At 40.1% G+C, this 16,327-nt stretch overlaps 1 protein-coding gene across 3 annotated transcripts in view; it reads left to right on the top strand.

Annotated features, from left to right (window-relative positions):
- pawr (PRKC, apoptosis, WT1, regulator) overlaps positions 1-9,427 on the top strand; it is an 82,324-nt gene extending 72,897 nt beyond the window's left edge. Inside the window, exons 6-9 of one of the 3 annotated variants that reach the window (XM_086146654.1) lie at positions 3,543-3,647; positions 7,152-7,217; positions 8,555-8,577; positions 9,248-9,427. In XM_086146654.1, the coding sequence (XP_086002780.1) occupies positions 3,543-3,647; positions 7,152-7,217; positions 8,555-8,569 (186 nt within the window). In that variant the 3' untranslated portion in view covers positions 8,570-8,577; positions 9,248-9,427. Of the gene's footprint in view, positions 1-3,542; positions 3,648-7,151; positions 8,509-8,554; positions 8,716-9,247 lie in introns of those variants that run through there. The other 2 variants (XM_086146653.1, XM_086146652.1) reach the window with 2 other exon arrangements.
- Positions 9,428-16,327: the final 6,900 nt, after the last annotated feature.

Genomic DNA, 16,327 nt, shown 5'->3' with positions numbered 1-16,327 from the left:
TTTGTGCCTCTCCTGTACCAGCCCCACTGATTTCCATGACAACAATTTCATGCTTATCTGAGGTAGTAAGGTGAAAGTGGCTGGAGGAATTCCCTGGCCGTGTTTTTATTTTTGTTACAGTCAAATAGTGTTTTAGATATCCATTGACCTGTGATTTTTATGACCAGTTTTGTCTCTCTAAGACCAGCAATATCATTTAATATGTCTAATTTTCTGAGGGCTGAAATGCTCTTGGTTCTGGAAACATGTGTTCCTGATGTGTGTCGGAAACACACATCAGAAAGGCGCTGGAATTGTTTGGTCAATATCTGTGAATTGGCAATTCTTCATTTTCTACAAAAAAGGGAAAAGGTGATCAACACTTAAAGAAAAAATATGTCAGAGAATTTTTAAAATAAATACGTATATGACAAAAATCACTTATTTACTTTAACATTTTTGACGGGTGCCAGGCACTGCTGTCTTTCCAAGAAATCCTAACCGTCTGAACCACCACGGCAACTAAATCCATGTCACTTGTGGCTTGCATGATGATTTGTATATTGATCGGCTGATGTGGTGCTTTCACAGACTTGGAGGTTTGGTCACTTACAGTGATCAATTTGATGATGATTAATGTTTAATGAGGTTTAAAACTGATATTAGCATGTTTCTTGACATTAGAGTGTTAGTGTGAAGTCAATGTTCTTAAACCTGCAGATCATTATATTCACATTCATATCAAGACATACTGGACCTTTGTCAGTAAGATGATTCACAGCAATCTATCCAGTAATCTAATCTGTAGAAATTACCTCTGCTGTGGGTCATACTTAAGTGTGAGTCAATGGATTAACATCTTATTCTTCTTGCTGATTTTCCTTTTGGCTGCTCCCTTCAGGGATCGGCACAGTGAATATACCTTCTCCATCTAACCCTATTCTCTTATTCGCTGTGTCCTCTCACACCAGTTTACTTCATATCCTATTTCACTACATCCATAAATATTCTCTTTAATCTTCCACTAGGCCTCCTGCCTGGCAGTTCCAATCCCAGCATCCATCTAACAATATATTCACTATCCCTTCTCTGTACATGACCCAACCATCAGCCTGGTTTCTCTGACCTTCTCTCCAAAATATCTGAAGTGTCTCAGTCACATATACAGCAGACCTCACCACTTTCTCACAGCTTGCATGCATGCCCTGCACCAGTCTAACCCCAGACTTCTGTCACTCCAGACTTCCTCATACAATACCATAGTTCCTCTCTTAGCACCCTATCCTAATACTTTTTCTAGTTCTGCAAAGACATTATACAGCTTCCTCTAACCTTCCCTGTAGTTCTCTACCATCAATCTTAAGGCAAATTCTGCATCCTTTCTAGGCATGAAATGCTGACTTCAGCTCTCAGACAAGATTCCATTTCTCTTTACCATAACTTCACCATATGGCTAATAAACCTTATTCTTCTATAGTTACCCCGATTCTGCATATCTCCCTAATTCTTAAGAATGAGCACCATCACACATCCCATTCCTCAGGCATCCTCTCACTCTTTAAGATCCTGGGGCCTCATTTGTCAACTGTGCGTAGAGAAGGTTCAAATTCTTGTGTTCTTCTGAATTTTAGAGGGTGCATAAGTGCAAAAAAACTACACTTATCAAACCTCCGGACACCCGTTGCGCACACACTTAAGTCTGTGTTAATCCCAACGTCTTACATGCTCATGCATATTTAGGCTCATTTGCATTCAAGTACACCCAAATTGGACCACAGCAATTCATTTACAAAGGCATCAATGGACTTTTCCCCCTCTCTATAATCATGGCAATGAGGGCGAAGAAGAAAACTTGTAGAAGTTGAAACATACCAAAAAATACTGTATGGAACACTTAATGCAGGTGTAACCAACTATACCAACAATTATAAATGTGGGACAAGGTAATGGCTGCAGTTAACTCTGCTGGATAAGAAGAAAGATTGGTCTGACATCAACAGTTTAAGTTGTGAAAATTGAAACAAATGTGACAATAATGTGATGTTCTTTGAGACACTCAAACCAGACTCTCCTGTGCTCAGGAGCTGAAGGTTGTGGAGGAGATGGGGCCATCTGAACCCCATTTGTTTTACCCTGGGGGTCAGGGCTGCTGAGGCAGTGCTTCAAAATCAACATGACACCCCCCCCCCCCCCCCCCCAAAAAAAAAAAAAAGGGGATCAACTGACAAACATCCTTAGCACTGTACAGCAAATGAGTGAGTTGTTAGCATAGATTGCTGCCTTCGGATCACAAATTTTACATTAATAAACTTTAAAGTGTTGACTGCGATTATTTTGCCATACATGCTTTTGAACTGAAATTTTTAATTTTCAAATATAGCTAATAGGCAGATTTGCCGAACATCTCTGAATTATCCTATTTCTTGTTTTAATGGCCATGGCAGTAGAGAGTGGGACATACTAGACAACAGCTCGTCTGCCCTAGGGGCGTTCCTGCAGATGGACACCCTGTCTAATGGCCAAGTTGTGAAGCACACAGCAAGCCAAGATGATGTGGCAGAGTTTTTCAGGCTTTTACTGAAATGCGCCCCTTGGGCTGGACGGGCACAGCCATCAGCCTTTTAGAGGGCCTTTTGTTAGGTTTGCGATCGCTGATCACTGTGACTCTGTGTACTATTTGTAGTTCTTCTGTTCTACCAATAGGTTTTGTCTGCATGCATTGTGAGAGGTCTGCGTAAATTTTTGCATCTTCCTATACCCAAGTACAACTTGATAGATCACTTACTACATATGCTACTGCGATTTATACTGCTACGTTGTGGTCCATAATAGTCATCTCTAAGATAAGATGTACTTTATTGAACCCCATAGGGAAAATTCTTTTGTCACAGGAGCGTAGCAATTACAGTGTCAATAAATATGAATAGGCAGACAATTAAAAGATAGCAACCCTTCGCTCTCTCATTTTCCTTAATCATCAGCTCTTCAAATTATTCTTTCCATCTTCCCATCACTCCCAACACTCTTGGCACCTGTCAATACATTCCCCTCTGTATCCTTTATATCTTTATAACCCATCTCTCTCTCTAGTTTGCCAACCTGTATAAATCATTCAGTGCCTCCCTACTCTCCAACCCAGCATCCAAGACATTATATGCCCTTGTTTGTTCTTTGCTACATCTACCTTGCGCTGCATATCCCTTTAATCCTGTCTGCCCTCTTCAGTCCCCTCAGTATCCAATTCTACTTCGCAAAACTCTTTCTCTGTATAGACTCCTGCACTTCCTCATTCCACCAGTCAACTTATCTTCTTTCCTTCCAGACGACTCCGAGTACTCCTACCTATCTCGCTGATTAGATCGGCTGAAGTTTTCCAGTCATCTTTGAACTTAAGGCATTACCATACACAACATAATATAGAGAGATATAAGATAGTTGGTATCAAGCTTTTAGCATGGGTGATAGCTAAAGCAGTGTGTACGGGCATCAAAATGAAGTCTTCTCAAAATGAATGCATTGTCAAGTAAAACGTTAACTTTTCTGTGCGTCTTTGTTTCATCCAGGAGCTGACCAGGGAGCGGCAGGAGAATGCCAAGCTGCTGAAGGCCCACCAGGACAAAGATGACCTCATTGGGAAGCTGAAGGAAGAAATCGACTTGTTGAACAGAGTGAGTCTGATAGTCAGAGTGCAGCGGACCTTGTCCTGCTCGATTTTTGCGCGGGCGGAATGAGGGCTGACCATCATTGCCTGGCATTTCATTTCTTGAGTCGTGTGTATAATAGCAGTGAATTTTTCTTTTACCCGCCATGGCGTTCCAATGGCGTTATCCAATGGCGTTATCAACATGCTATTTTGAGGTTTATAAATTCGTACCAAACATGAATTGTAATTTCATTAGGACAATTGTTTGACATTTGAGTTGGCGGTCTGCATAGCAAGCGACTTTTAATCTCTATCGATTTAATCATAAACCAAACAAAATTAATTAGATCCTTGTTTGGAGAGGCATCTCAGTAATTGTTTGCCTGAAACCAGCAGAAAGTTAAAAAAAATCTCTGTAATCCGTCTGTATCAATCTTCTTCGTAGCCTTTTGGCTGCTTCTTTAAGGGGTCCACCACAGTTAATCATCTGCCTCCATCTAACCCTCTCCCCTGTATCCTCTTCACAACAACCTCAACACAACTTATTTCATTTGCTCTTTCAATGCAAAATAGCCTCTTCAGCCTTCCTTTAGGCCCTCTTGCTTGGCAGTTCCAACCTCAGCATCCTTCTGCCAAAATTATCACTATCTCTTCTCTATACATGTTGAAACTATCTCCCTCAGGCTTCTCTGACTATATCCACAAAACATTTGCTGTCCCTCTGATGTCCATCAACAATTTGATCTCTGACATCTTCAGCTTTACTATTGTTTTGTACACCTTACTTTTCATTCTGGGAGATACTTTTCTCACACATCACAACTGAAATCTTTCTCCAATGTTACAACCTGCTTGCACACATTCCTTCACTTCCTTTCCACACTCTGGGACTGTACTGTTGATCCAAGGCACTTAAAATCCTGAAAATGCTTTATCTACAGTCCCTTTAACAACACCATTCTACTTGCAACCCTCTCATATACACACACACACACACTTTGTCTTACTGCGGGTACCCTACTTTTCAGGGTATACCTCCATTCCTCCTATACATTTTTCTCAGCCTTCTCCCTTCTCTTACTGCAGATCAAAAGGTCATCTGCAAACACCATAATCGATAGTGATTCCTGTCAAACCTCATATGTCAGCCTGTCCATCACCATTGGAAACAAGAAGAGGATTCAGAGCTGATCCCCTAATGCAATCCCATGTCTGGCCTGAAGTCCTCTGTCACAACTACAGCACATCTCACCACTTTCTCACAGCTCGCACATGTCCTGTACCAGTCTAACATACTTCTTTGCCACTCCAGACTTCCTTGTACAATACCATTGTTCCTCTTTCAGTACCCTGTCATATGCATTTCGTAAGTCTACAGAGGCTTAGTGCAGCCTCCTTTGACCATCTCTATCAACATTCTCAAAGAAATACTGTATCAGAAGTATTCTTTTTTAGCTTGAAACCATAGTGCTGCTCTGGATGCTTACTTCTGCCTATGGTTCTCCACTACTCTTCCCCATAACTTCACAGTAGAGCTCATCAACTTTATTCCACAACTCTTCACATTGCCATTTTCAGTGTATATCAATATTTACGTTAAAATATTACATCACTGTATGTGTTTTTTTTTCTATTTATTATTTATTCTTGACATCTTAAAGATATTCTGCTTATCACCAAGGTCTGTGTTCAGTTTAACTTGTGTTTCACAAGTGTGTTTCACCTCAGAGTTTGCTGCCTTCTTTTCTTCCCCGCCAAGTTCCAGGGTAAAACAGGTCAGGCGACTCTCATAAGCCACTTTCTGCAGAAGGAACCTTTAACAGTTCCTAGAACCTTTTCTGAAACCCATCTTTTTCCATGCTTTTGGACAGCATCAAAACCAGCATCCATGGACCTTCGTTCCTCAAGCCATTTTAACTTTGACTCCAGGGCAGGAAATTAAAAAAGAGCATAAACCGATTTGCTAGTCCGTGATAATTTGTCCCACCATGCAGAATGTGATTGTGAATGCTGTGGCAACTTTGCTCCATGATGTATGTGTCATTATCCTCTTCTTCAGGGTAGTTTGTTTTTGAGTGTGGCAAACATTGCAAGGCACACATTGCAGATACTTCATTTACATGGGCAGTAAGGGAAAACTGAAAGGATCTCTTGGAGGAGGGTAGTTCCTCGAATAATTTTGTGCTGGACTGTTCTTAAAACTACGTTCTTGGAACTTTTCTTTCCCAAAGCAGCTATAATGGAGGCTTGTTTATTTTAAGCAGCCAGAGTGCTGAGGCCTCTAGAACTACAGTCTCCTCCTCCTCACTTTGGACTGTCAGCCCCCCTCCCCCCACTTCCTTGTTCACTCACAACCCTTTCTTGTAATTTTGGGCATAAAACACAGCTCTGTTTATTGCATCAAAGAGAGGAAAGAGGGCATCCAAAAGGCTCAGATCTTCTGAGCAGCCTTAAGCAGTTACAATGTTTTTTTCTGTTTGTTTGTTATTTTGCAACCGTCAGAGTAAATGACTCCTGGGTTGTTATCTAGACACACCTGTAAACAAGGCAGGCGATAGCATCTCTTAGACCGGAGGAGGATTGATGTAAGGAGGACGGTCAGCATGAAGATATACATCTGTAACATCCTGAGGGAGAGGGCAGGAAATAACGGCTAATCTAGTCCCTGAAGAGAAAAGCCTGGGATCCTCCATTAGTCACTGCAGTTTGGGACAGAAAGAGAAGATAAACTCTCGCTCTCGCTCTCTTGAATCCCTTCTCCAGGAAAACCAAGCTAGCAGGTCCTCTTCTGCCACCAAAGGGAGATTATTTGTTTCACAATAATAAAGAATAAAAAAAAAAATCTTTTTTTCCCTCTCTCCCACAAAAATCCACGAGTAAATAGACAGCAGATAATAGACAGTAGACAACAACAACATCAGTGATGACAATGGGCAACATCAAGAAAGAGTGAGGGTGAAAAATACATAATCAGAACTAAACAATATAAATAGAATGACAAAAATAAATAACAATGACTAAAATAATTAGGCAGGATGTGTGCAGGCTGGGACAAACAAGGGTAAGAGAGACAGCAGTTAGGGTGAATGGGTGAGGTAGTGAAGGAGGTAGGGTTGTGAGATTGTGGAAGTAGCACAGGTGCAGTCAAACTGGTCAGAGTTGTGTGCCAACTGCTGTTGTATAATCTGACATCTGAAGTGTTTGATTCTGCACCGGGGTGGGATGAACCTTGAATAGGAGCTTGATAAGTCTATATTATCTGTGTTACATTTTAGATAGAGTTAGATTTTCCAGAGGAGTCTGCAGAAACAAGCTAGTTTGTGATTACTATTTTAGCTTATTTCCCAATGACTGGTAATGACTGTGCCAGCTTTGTGCCAAATGAAAACCCCTGTCATCAGAGGCTATTGGAAGTTGTAAATATCTCATTCGTAAGTGTTGTGGCGTCCTGACCAGTGGAGGAAGCCTGGCCCTTGAATATCCATGCTCCAATCCCAACCGCTTACTGTCATATTATCTCTTTCCACAGGACTTGGATGACATTGAAGATGAGAACGAGCAGCTCAAACAAGAGAACAAGACTCTGCTGAAAGTGGTGGGTCAGCTGACCAGGTAGAACCACTCTGCAAGGCCTGGGAACCCCCAGGAGCCCCCATAGAACTGGCTGCAGCATCTTACCTTCTTTCCCGCAATCCTTTGCCTGCAAGGATTGGTCCCATGTTGTTAGGATATCAGAATGCAGTCAGGCTTGCTGACACCCACCCTCCCCCCGCCCCGAATCTACTCCTTGGCCTCTACATATTTAATGTAAATGTGTTGTATATAGGCTATCTAGTGAATTCTTGAATCTTGAAAAAAATTAAAATGAATGTAGATGTCTCCTTAAACTTGAGGATTTATAAAACAAACAAACATTTTTCCACATCTGTCACAACCAGTTATACTGTGCCCCTTCAGCAAGAATGTCTAAGTTTTTTACCTCTGGACTTATGTCAGACTGATACTGATTTCTTTAGCTAATACCAATACTTGGAAGTCAAAACACAACAGGAAAATACATTAACTGATACTTAAGTAGATTTAATGTCATTCAGAAGCTAATCAAAGTCAAATAAGTCAAATCGAATAATTAATAAATGACACTGCTGATGATCTGCTGATGGACGCAAAAAGACATCTGTTCAGATCTATGAAAGGTTCATTTGGCCCCAATGATATTGAATAAAATCAGAACTTTGCAACTTAAAAACATTGTGAAGGAAATGTAACACTTGACATCCGATATCATAACCTCAGTTCAGACAAATCAACATCTGGTGGGATCGTAAATACAACATATTGATCCCATATTAATCTGTTGAGTTTTTATCTAACAACACTGATACATCAAAGAGGCCAATGTTGGGGGATCTGATCGCTTGATAGGCACATTGATGGGTCTGGAGTTGCTAAGAGTGACGGAGCCCCTCGAAGTAATGGAGAATGCTGAGAGGCACCGTCAGCCAAAACAGGCCTTACAATGCCTTACTTAAGCCTAGACTTACATTGTTGAGTGTTTGCAGCTTTTTCTCTGCCCCGCACTAATTCCTTTCTGTTTCTTTTTTTTTTGGTGCACTTGAATCCAACCTGTGCCTTAATCTGTTTATCTTCTTCTTTTTATGCTTTTTATTCTCCTTCTCCTTCATTCAATGTAGAAAAGCAACATTAACACAGAAAGCAAACCAAGACAAGTTATCATCTGTACACATTTCACTGTTAAAAACTCGAGTACTATGCTTGCCATTATATCAGTGGCAGAATATTTTAGGGTAAAACCCTTGTCTAGAACACACACACACACACACAAACATATATATATACTTTTATCAAAAAAAGAGGGAAAAAATGTTATTGCTATTCGTTTACAAGTTGCGTTTGTTTGTTTTTCTCCAGCTGCTCTGGTTTTGACATGGAAGGTGTGTGGAGTGAGCTACGGTGCATCAAAATGTGTGATAACCAAATGAACCAATAGGACTAATCGACTTTAAATGCATCTCTCTCTTGCTCTGTCTCTCTCTCATTCTCTTGTGTTTTCTCTCTCTCTCTCTCTCTCTCTCTCTGTTTTTTTTTTTTTGTCTGTTCGATTACTCAAGCGAACAGGATCTCTCGGTAGAGGCTTTCTGTTTATAAAATATCTGGATCACATCATGATGAGCGGGAACGAGGCAACACAGACCAGGAAATAAGATATCACAATTGATTTCCATTTTATTTATTTTTTTGGCCATGTGGAATAATGCAAACAAATTGATTTTGTTGGCCATTATTGGGAATTTATGATTTCAAATCTTATTTACCTTCTGGACACAAAAAATGATACATAGATAATAATTTTGAATAAAAATGAACTCAATAATTTGGCTTTTCTCCACACTTAAATAATTTCATTTTTTTTTCAACTCAACTTTCAGGTTAATGAAATTATTGAATGTAAACATTCTGGTTGATTTCAAACATATGTCCAATTTTCTTATCTTTTTTTTAACTGATTTTGAAGTAGATTATATTCATTAAAGTCCTGCTTTCATTTAGTTTCTGGCATTTTTTTTAGGTAAATTGCTGAATTGTTTTCACTGTATCGCCTAGGCCCCGCAAGGTATCTCTGCTCACAGCTCCAAAGAGACAGTAGATTTCTGCGTCCACATGGACACATGGACACATATACATGGAGAAAACCAACCGGCTGCCACAGGCTCATCTGTCTCCACCACACTCTGCATGCACAGAAGATTGAGTTGTTTAATAAAAGTTGGATTATCTCTCTCTGATTGCCTCACTTCTCTTCATTAGTAGTAATCCCATGTGAGTAATCTGTAATGCACATGTGTCAAAGTTAAGGCCCGCGGGCCAAATGTGGCCTGCCACGTCATTTTATGTGGCCCACCACAACGTCTCAAAAGGTCCGATTGTCTTAAAATGAAAAATAAAATGTGTGTGCTGACCATAAACTACATTTCCCACAACTCATGCCGATCATGTTACGAAGTGATGGCGTCCTACCATTGGATTGCAGTGAATCCGCATCAATGCCATTTTCAACAAGTGGAACTGAGAAATACAGCAATCCCTCAATTTCCAGTAAGAGAAAAGTTGATGGTAGATAATATCATAACTAGTTTTGGACAATATTTTTCTTTATAATAGGATTTATGTTATAACAGAGCAACTAGTAAACATATTTTTTTCACATCTGTGCAAATACATATGCAGGATTTTGGATTTGAATGAGTTATTTAACATTATGGAGTAGTTACCTTTATTTTACATTACATTTAGGTCCATTTATCTGTTACTGTTCCATGTGGCCCTTTGAGGGCAACCATTATGCTGAACTGGCCCTCGGGGAAAATTAGTTTGACACCCCTGCTGTAATGCAATGTGTTGGAGGGGGCGGGGTTAGAAATGCCGCGTTGTGCTTCGTGGACACACGCACACATACACAGGGGAGTAATTCCATCCTCTGTTCGGAATCTACCGCATCAAATTGAAAAGTTTCCTCTCACTCAGGAAAACGACAAGATTTCAGTACAAATTACCTGTTTTCTACAGTCCATCTTTTCTTATCTGTGGATCACTGAACTGGAGACCCTCTGGCCTCCAGCCAGTTAGCTTAGGAATATGCAAATCAGGCGCCATCTGTCAAATATGTCAACATTTTCCAGTGTCAAATCCTGTTCATGTTTTTATGACAGAATCAACATTTTAATGACATTACAATGTCATTAAACTCAAATCCCTGAACAGTAGGGAAGTGCCACTGTGGAGAAGAAACCCCTTCACCTGATGTTTGGAGGAGTTTTGCAGCTTCTAGATATTCACTTTCACAGGCAGAATCTAGGCCACTTTGGCCACTACTATAAAGGCTGTTCTTAAGTCCAAGTTGACACCAGAGCAGGTGTAATAATTGCACTGTTATCATTTGTAATGAGCCCACAGACATGTAACGAAGACTTGAGTTTTAAAAAAAAATCTCCAAATCTCCTGCAAGTAAACATCTATCACTTCATAGAGCCGTCTGTTATGTAGACCTTCTTTTGACAGGTCTGCTTCCTGGAAAGTGCAGTCAATCCCAGTTGCAATGGCAGAGATGACTGCCAGGCGGGTGCCCAGGTCTTATCTTGTTTAAAGATACCCAGACATATATTTCATTATCAGCCAGTTTCATGCTCTTGGTTCTCCTGTCGCTCTCCTCCATCTAGCTCTGCAGGGCAGAGAAGTTCCATATAGAGTGAGACTATGGGAAAAACACATTTGCAATTTCCTCTACGGACCATTTTCAATCACTAAAGTTTATTTTTCAACATGCAGCAAGGAAGCAGGAGGCAGGATCTTTCTAAAATCTGGTTTGTGATTTTCTGTTTTGTTGCTGTTGTTCTTTTTTTTACTCTGAGTGACAGCTGCTTCTGGTCTGATGATGGCAGACACTTTTCAAAGTAGCTCTACTCAGTACTGCCATTGTTAAAGTGGCTCACGCTAGAACCATAACAATGAGCCTTCAGATGTCTCATACACACGCACACTTCCTATAGAACCCATAGAGTTGTCCATTTTTCAAATCACCCCTTAAGTCAATGAAATCCTATCACAGTTGACAGGCCAAAGGTCACGCCGACTTCCTCCAAATAGAGTGGCTTGGTCTTGTCGACCATAGACCAGCAAGACATTGCATCAGTGCAGGAATTTTAAAGGTACTTTCATGTTTTCTTTTATTTTATATTTGTCACCTCAGTTGTTTTAATTTCTCTCCTTTTTATGTAATAACATCTTTTCAGTGATCTTCACATCTAGCATGCAATTCTTGTTTTACATTCTTCCACATTTCTGATGTGATTACCAGGCATTCCTTAAATACTTGCCAGCTGATTAATAAGTTGTGACTTTCTCATTTGTATCACTGATGTTTTGTACATTTCAGTAAATTTTAACCTTTTTTTAAAATCTCTAACATAAATCTTATGGCAGACTTTTTCCAATTTCTTGAGTAATCAACCAAATGACTCGGGACAAAAAAAGGAAAAAAATGGCTGACAAAAAAAAAGACTTTATAAATGTATACACATGTATGCATAATTTACAATTTGCACAAATTGTAATTTTATGCTTAATTGTCAAATGTTGCCTCTTTTTCTGCAGCAGTTTGAAATGGCTGCATAATTCAATTAAAAAAAGATAAAAACAGGAAATCAAGTCTTAAAGGATAGGAAACAATAAAGTATGTAAAAGTTGCATTCAATTTCCTTGGAAATTGTGTCACCCAGACTTGGTTCAAACTGCATCTATGGTTGTTGGTTTGTCAGCTCATTTGAAAACTTTCCTCCCACTTCTGACTCAGCAAATACTCCTTCAGACACTAGCAAGACCCAATATTGAAAAGAGCAAGCCATTTTTGTGGCAGGAAATGAAACCACTTTGTCCTTCTTTCTTGTTCCTTAACCACAAAACAAAAACTGAAACAACCTAGAATTCATCTGTCAACTGTTTTTCCAACTTTCAGTTTCATTATCAAAAATAATAAGTGGCCAATGCTCTTCATTGTTATGGATATTCTTTTTTTCTCTGTGAATTTTCTCTACAATAATTTTGGATTAAAGATAATATTAATAATACATTCTTGAGGAGAATAAAAAAAGTTATCAATTCCTGGAGTCCCAATTCTCAAACAATCTTGATAATAGACATAACATTTCTGAAAAAAAAAAAAAAAAAAATTAATGACAGATAATCTAGGAGCTTTCTTGGGCAATCTACTCTAATCTAAACTGAGAACTGACATGAAAAGCAGATCGGAGCTTCTTACAAAATGGGACCTGGACATTCTAGAGCGTCTGGAGAGGGATGGATTTTAATTTGATCAAAGCCACCGCGCCTGACACGCACACATGCACAGGTAATGAAGCACAAGAACAGTACTTTTTTTTCACTTCAGAGGAAAACAGAATTCAGTGTCTTGTCTCTGCTGGGAACTGAGTCATCTGCTCTTCCTGGCCCTTGGGTTGCCATGGCAATGGGATACAGTTTGCATCCCAATAAAACTGAAGAAGAAAAGAAAAGTATTGTCTGGTTGACTAGATATCCAGTTCCATCTGTTTATTAGGGATAACTATGTCTCCTTGGAAAACTCTTTACCCTCTTCATCTTCATCATTTCCCTAATCACCTTCCTCACCTTTCTCACTCCACAGGTGAAACACACTCAGCACCCAGTGTCCCTCTCATCAGGCCTCAGTGGCTGCTCTGCCAGCAGGTGGCAGCATTCCCATTTACTCCCCAACAGATGCCCTCCCCTCCCCCCATAATTGCATGAATGCACGTGTGTGTGTGTTTCTGGGTTAGCGATCATTACTGACCAACTCAACTCATTATACTAATGCTGACAATAATCAATTATTAAATTAACTTTTTTAAACTAAGTGAAATGACCATTGATTATTTTTTTAACATTATAGTAGATTTCAAAAAGAAAAAAATATTGACCCACATTTAATGTTATCTGTGATTTTTTTTCTTTTTCTTTGATTGATTAGTTTTTTTCTCTATTTTTTATTTATCTGTGTCCTTCAGGAAGAGTTGTGATTATGATAATGTTTGTTGGACAATTTTCTTACCATCCTATTGTTCGAAGATTTCCCTGTTGTTTTCCATTCCTTACTAAGGCAGGCTCCAATTTATGCTTTCAGCCCCATTAAATCATCCCAAGGCCCTGCAATTGACTTGGAGATACTGTAGGGTACCGTTCCACATTCCTTTCCTGATATGCACCACTCCTTGTGTAAGTGCAGCTCCAGACTTCTCAATGCATGTATTGTTTACTCTTTGGGATTCCCTATAACTAACTAATAAATGTGTGTCCTGCTGGAAGAACAGCAGACACAGTGTCAGTGTCTGACTCTGTTTCTCTGCATTACCCCCGTATAAATCAACTAACCTCTGATACAATAGGGTTCATCCACCATCTGGAGGAGAGCCAGACCATGGCGTTGGACTGAGAGGACAAGGTGGGCCCGCCATGGTTCCCGGGGATCACCACCACGACCTCATCTCAAGGCCGTCCTCAATAATGATTATTATTATCCTGATTATCATGTAAGATGAAAAATGAAAACAGCAATGTTAACAAAGTAAAGAAATAGAAATCATAGTTACAAAAATGAGTTACACTAATTGTTACTATTACCGCTGTTAGTGATTAAAACATACAATGCTATTTGTTTTCAGTGATTTTTTGAGGGGGAGTTAGAAATTAGTCACAAAATTTTATAAACCTGCAATCATATATCAAATGAAGATAATCTCATCTTCAAGATTAATATTCATCACCTCTGACACCACAGTGACAAACAAGAGCTTTATACAAATTCTAACAGGAAAGTCTAGAAATGTATAACAGGAAAATATACAATATGCATACATACATGTTTGTGTGTCTTTGTGTATGTGTATTTCCCCAGGGAGAGGTGTGTGGGGAGGGTCAGGAGTATTTGAGGAGACAGCTGGAGCGTAACCTCCTGCTTCTCCAATGGAGTTCAGTCTTTCCTGGTGGATGCAACTCCTGCTCCACGGACAAAATTAGCAACCAGTCGATTTCCTTCTTACCTGCTCCAACAGCTGGTCAGTTGAAGCCCACAGGTGGTTGCTTGGCCGCGGAAGATCTCCAGGTTCAACACCCTGCGCCTAGAAAGAGTACTACAAATGCAGTATTTGATTTGAGAATGCTAATACAGAAGTACAGAGAAGGCCAGAGGGAGCTGCATTGTGTTATTGTAGACCTAGAAGAAGCATATGACTGGGTGCCAAGAGAGAAGCTCTGTTAATGTATGAGGAAATCTGGAGTGGCAGAGATATATGGCAGACTGGTGCAGGACATGTATTCGAGCTGTGAGACAGTGGAGTAACAGAGAAGTTCAAGGTGGAGGTGGGACTCCATCAGGGATCAGCTCTGAGCCCCATTTTAGTTTGCAGTGGTGATGAACAGATGAGGTTAGACCAAGGACCATGATGTTTGCAGATGAAATTGTGATCAGTAGTGAGAGCAGAGAACAGGCAGAGGAGAATCTAGAGAGGTGGAGGTATGCGCTGGAATGGAGAGGAATGAAAGTTAGTCGCAGCAAGACAAAGTATATGTGTGTGAATGAGAGGAACTTGGGTAAAACAGTGAGGCTGCAGGGAGTGTAGATCAAGAAGTTGGAGGTTTTCCGGTACTTGGGGTAAACACGCCAGAGAAACGGTATATGTGGAAAAGAGGTGAAGATCCAGAGAGACAATATGTTTTTGCCCTCAGCCCTGCTTCAGGGATGGATCCCACCAATCACATCATCCTGCACTTGGATATTGCCTTCTGTCACTGTCTTAGGTTTCACAGGTTAGGTTTCCTTGAGAGGCTGGTGTGTCATCAGTAGAATGCTAAAAAAAGCAAACAGATAGCTGGTAAGATACAGTGGGGATGGCCAGGGATTTAGCAATACAGATTTTTATTTATCATTATTTCCTTCATCTGGACTAAAATATTCACAACAATTACTGTGCTTCAAGTTTCTTTTTTTCTTGTTTTTTTGAACAAAGAAACACGAACAAGATTCTTACCCAAACAGCAACATGAGAGGCTCAGTGGCCATCTAACACATATACCTAAAAATTTGGAAAAAAAAAATCTTCGGAATTAGATTTCCAAAAAAGTTACTTGAGAATAGATGTACAAAAAAAATAATGAACTGATAACCAGAAATTATTTGAAAGATAAGAAAGGGGAAAACTTGAAATACTGTCTTCAAATCTGATATGTTGTTTGATAGCTTATATAAACATTAAGTTAAATAACAACATCAAATTGCATTTAATTCTTTTTTTATTTTATGAAAATTATTTACTTAAGAGTGTCGTGGAAGATTGGAGATCAGGGGTCAGATTTCGCCCTCAGATTTTACCAAACCTGGGTTCTCTCACCCGAACCCTAGTGATCAAAGCAGACAGCTGCTCCTCCTGGGTAATGGAGTCGCTGCGGAAAGTACATAAAAGGGTTGAACAAATGTAAAAGAGCACTGGCCCTCTTTCATCAGGCTGAGAGAGGGAGACGACACGCAGGAGACGCTGTTTCAAGTCCATCTCCTCATTTGGTCTCTAATGGCCTTGGAGAGGCAGCTGTGTCCTCCAGCACCCCATTATGGCTGCCCATTATGTAAAGTAGAGGGGAAAATACTCCCCTAGACACACACACACACACACACACACACACACACACACACACACACACACACACGCACACAACTCCCCTATGATTCAGTACACCATCACCGAAAATGCCCCCCCCTTTTCCAATGGACAAGTGACAGTGGTCTTTTTAACAGCGCCGATTTGAACGTCCCACACCGTCAGATGGCAGATGTTCTGCTGCATCAGTCAAGGTGACCGGTGGATCTGGATTTGCATAATATATGAAGTTCTAAAAAAAAGAAAGGAGTGAGGAGAGGAGATGATTCAATATTCAAAGCGTTTATTCTCACATGTACAGTGTAGAAACGAGTTCCACTGTACAGGGAAATTCCTACTTTGCTGTCCGCAATGCATTGGGGTATGTGAAGGAGGAAGAGCTGCAGAATGGTCTGCTTCTCCTCTCCTTTTTTTTAAAGGTCATTATTTCACACAGCTTCCTGAAAGCCACATCATACCAGTG

The sequence above is a fragment of the Fistularia commersonii genome, chromosome 5 (genome assembly GCF_037954325.1).
Source record: "Fistularia commersonii isolate RoL2024-O1a breed Wild chromosome 5, RoL_Fcom_v1.0, whole genome shotgun sequence".
NCBI classification, from domain to species: Eukaryota; Metazoa; Chordata; class Actinopteri; order Syngnathiformes; family Fistulariidae; genus Fistularia; species Fistularia commersonii.
This window is presented reverse-complemented; position numbering and strand designations above follow the sequence as displayed.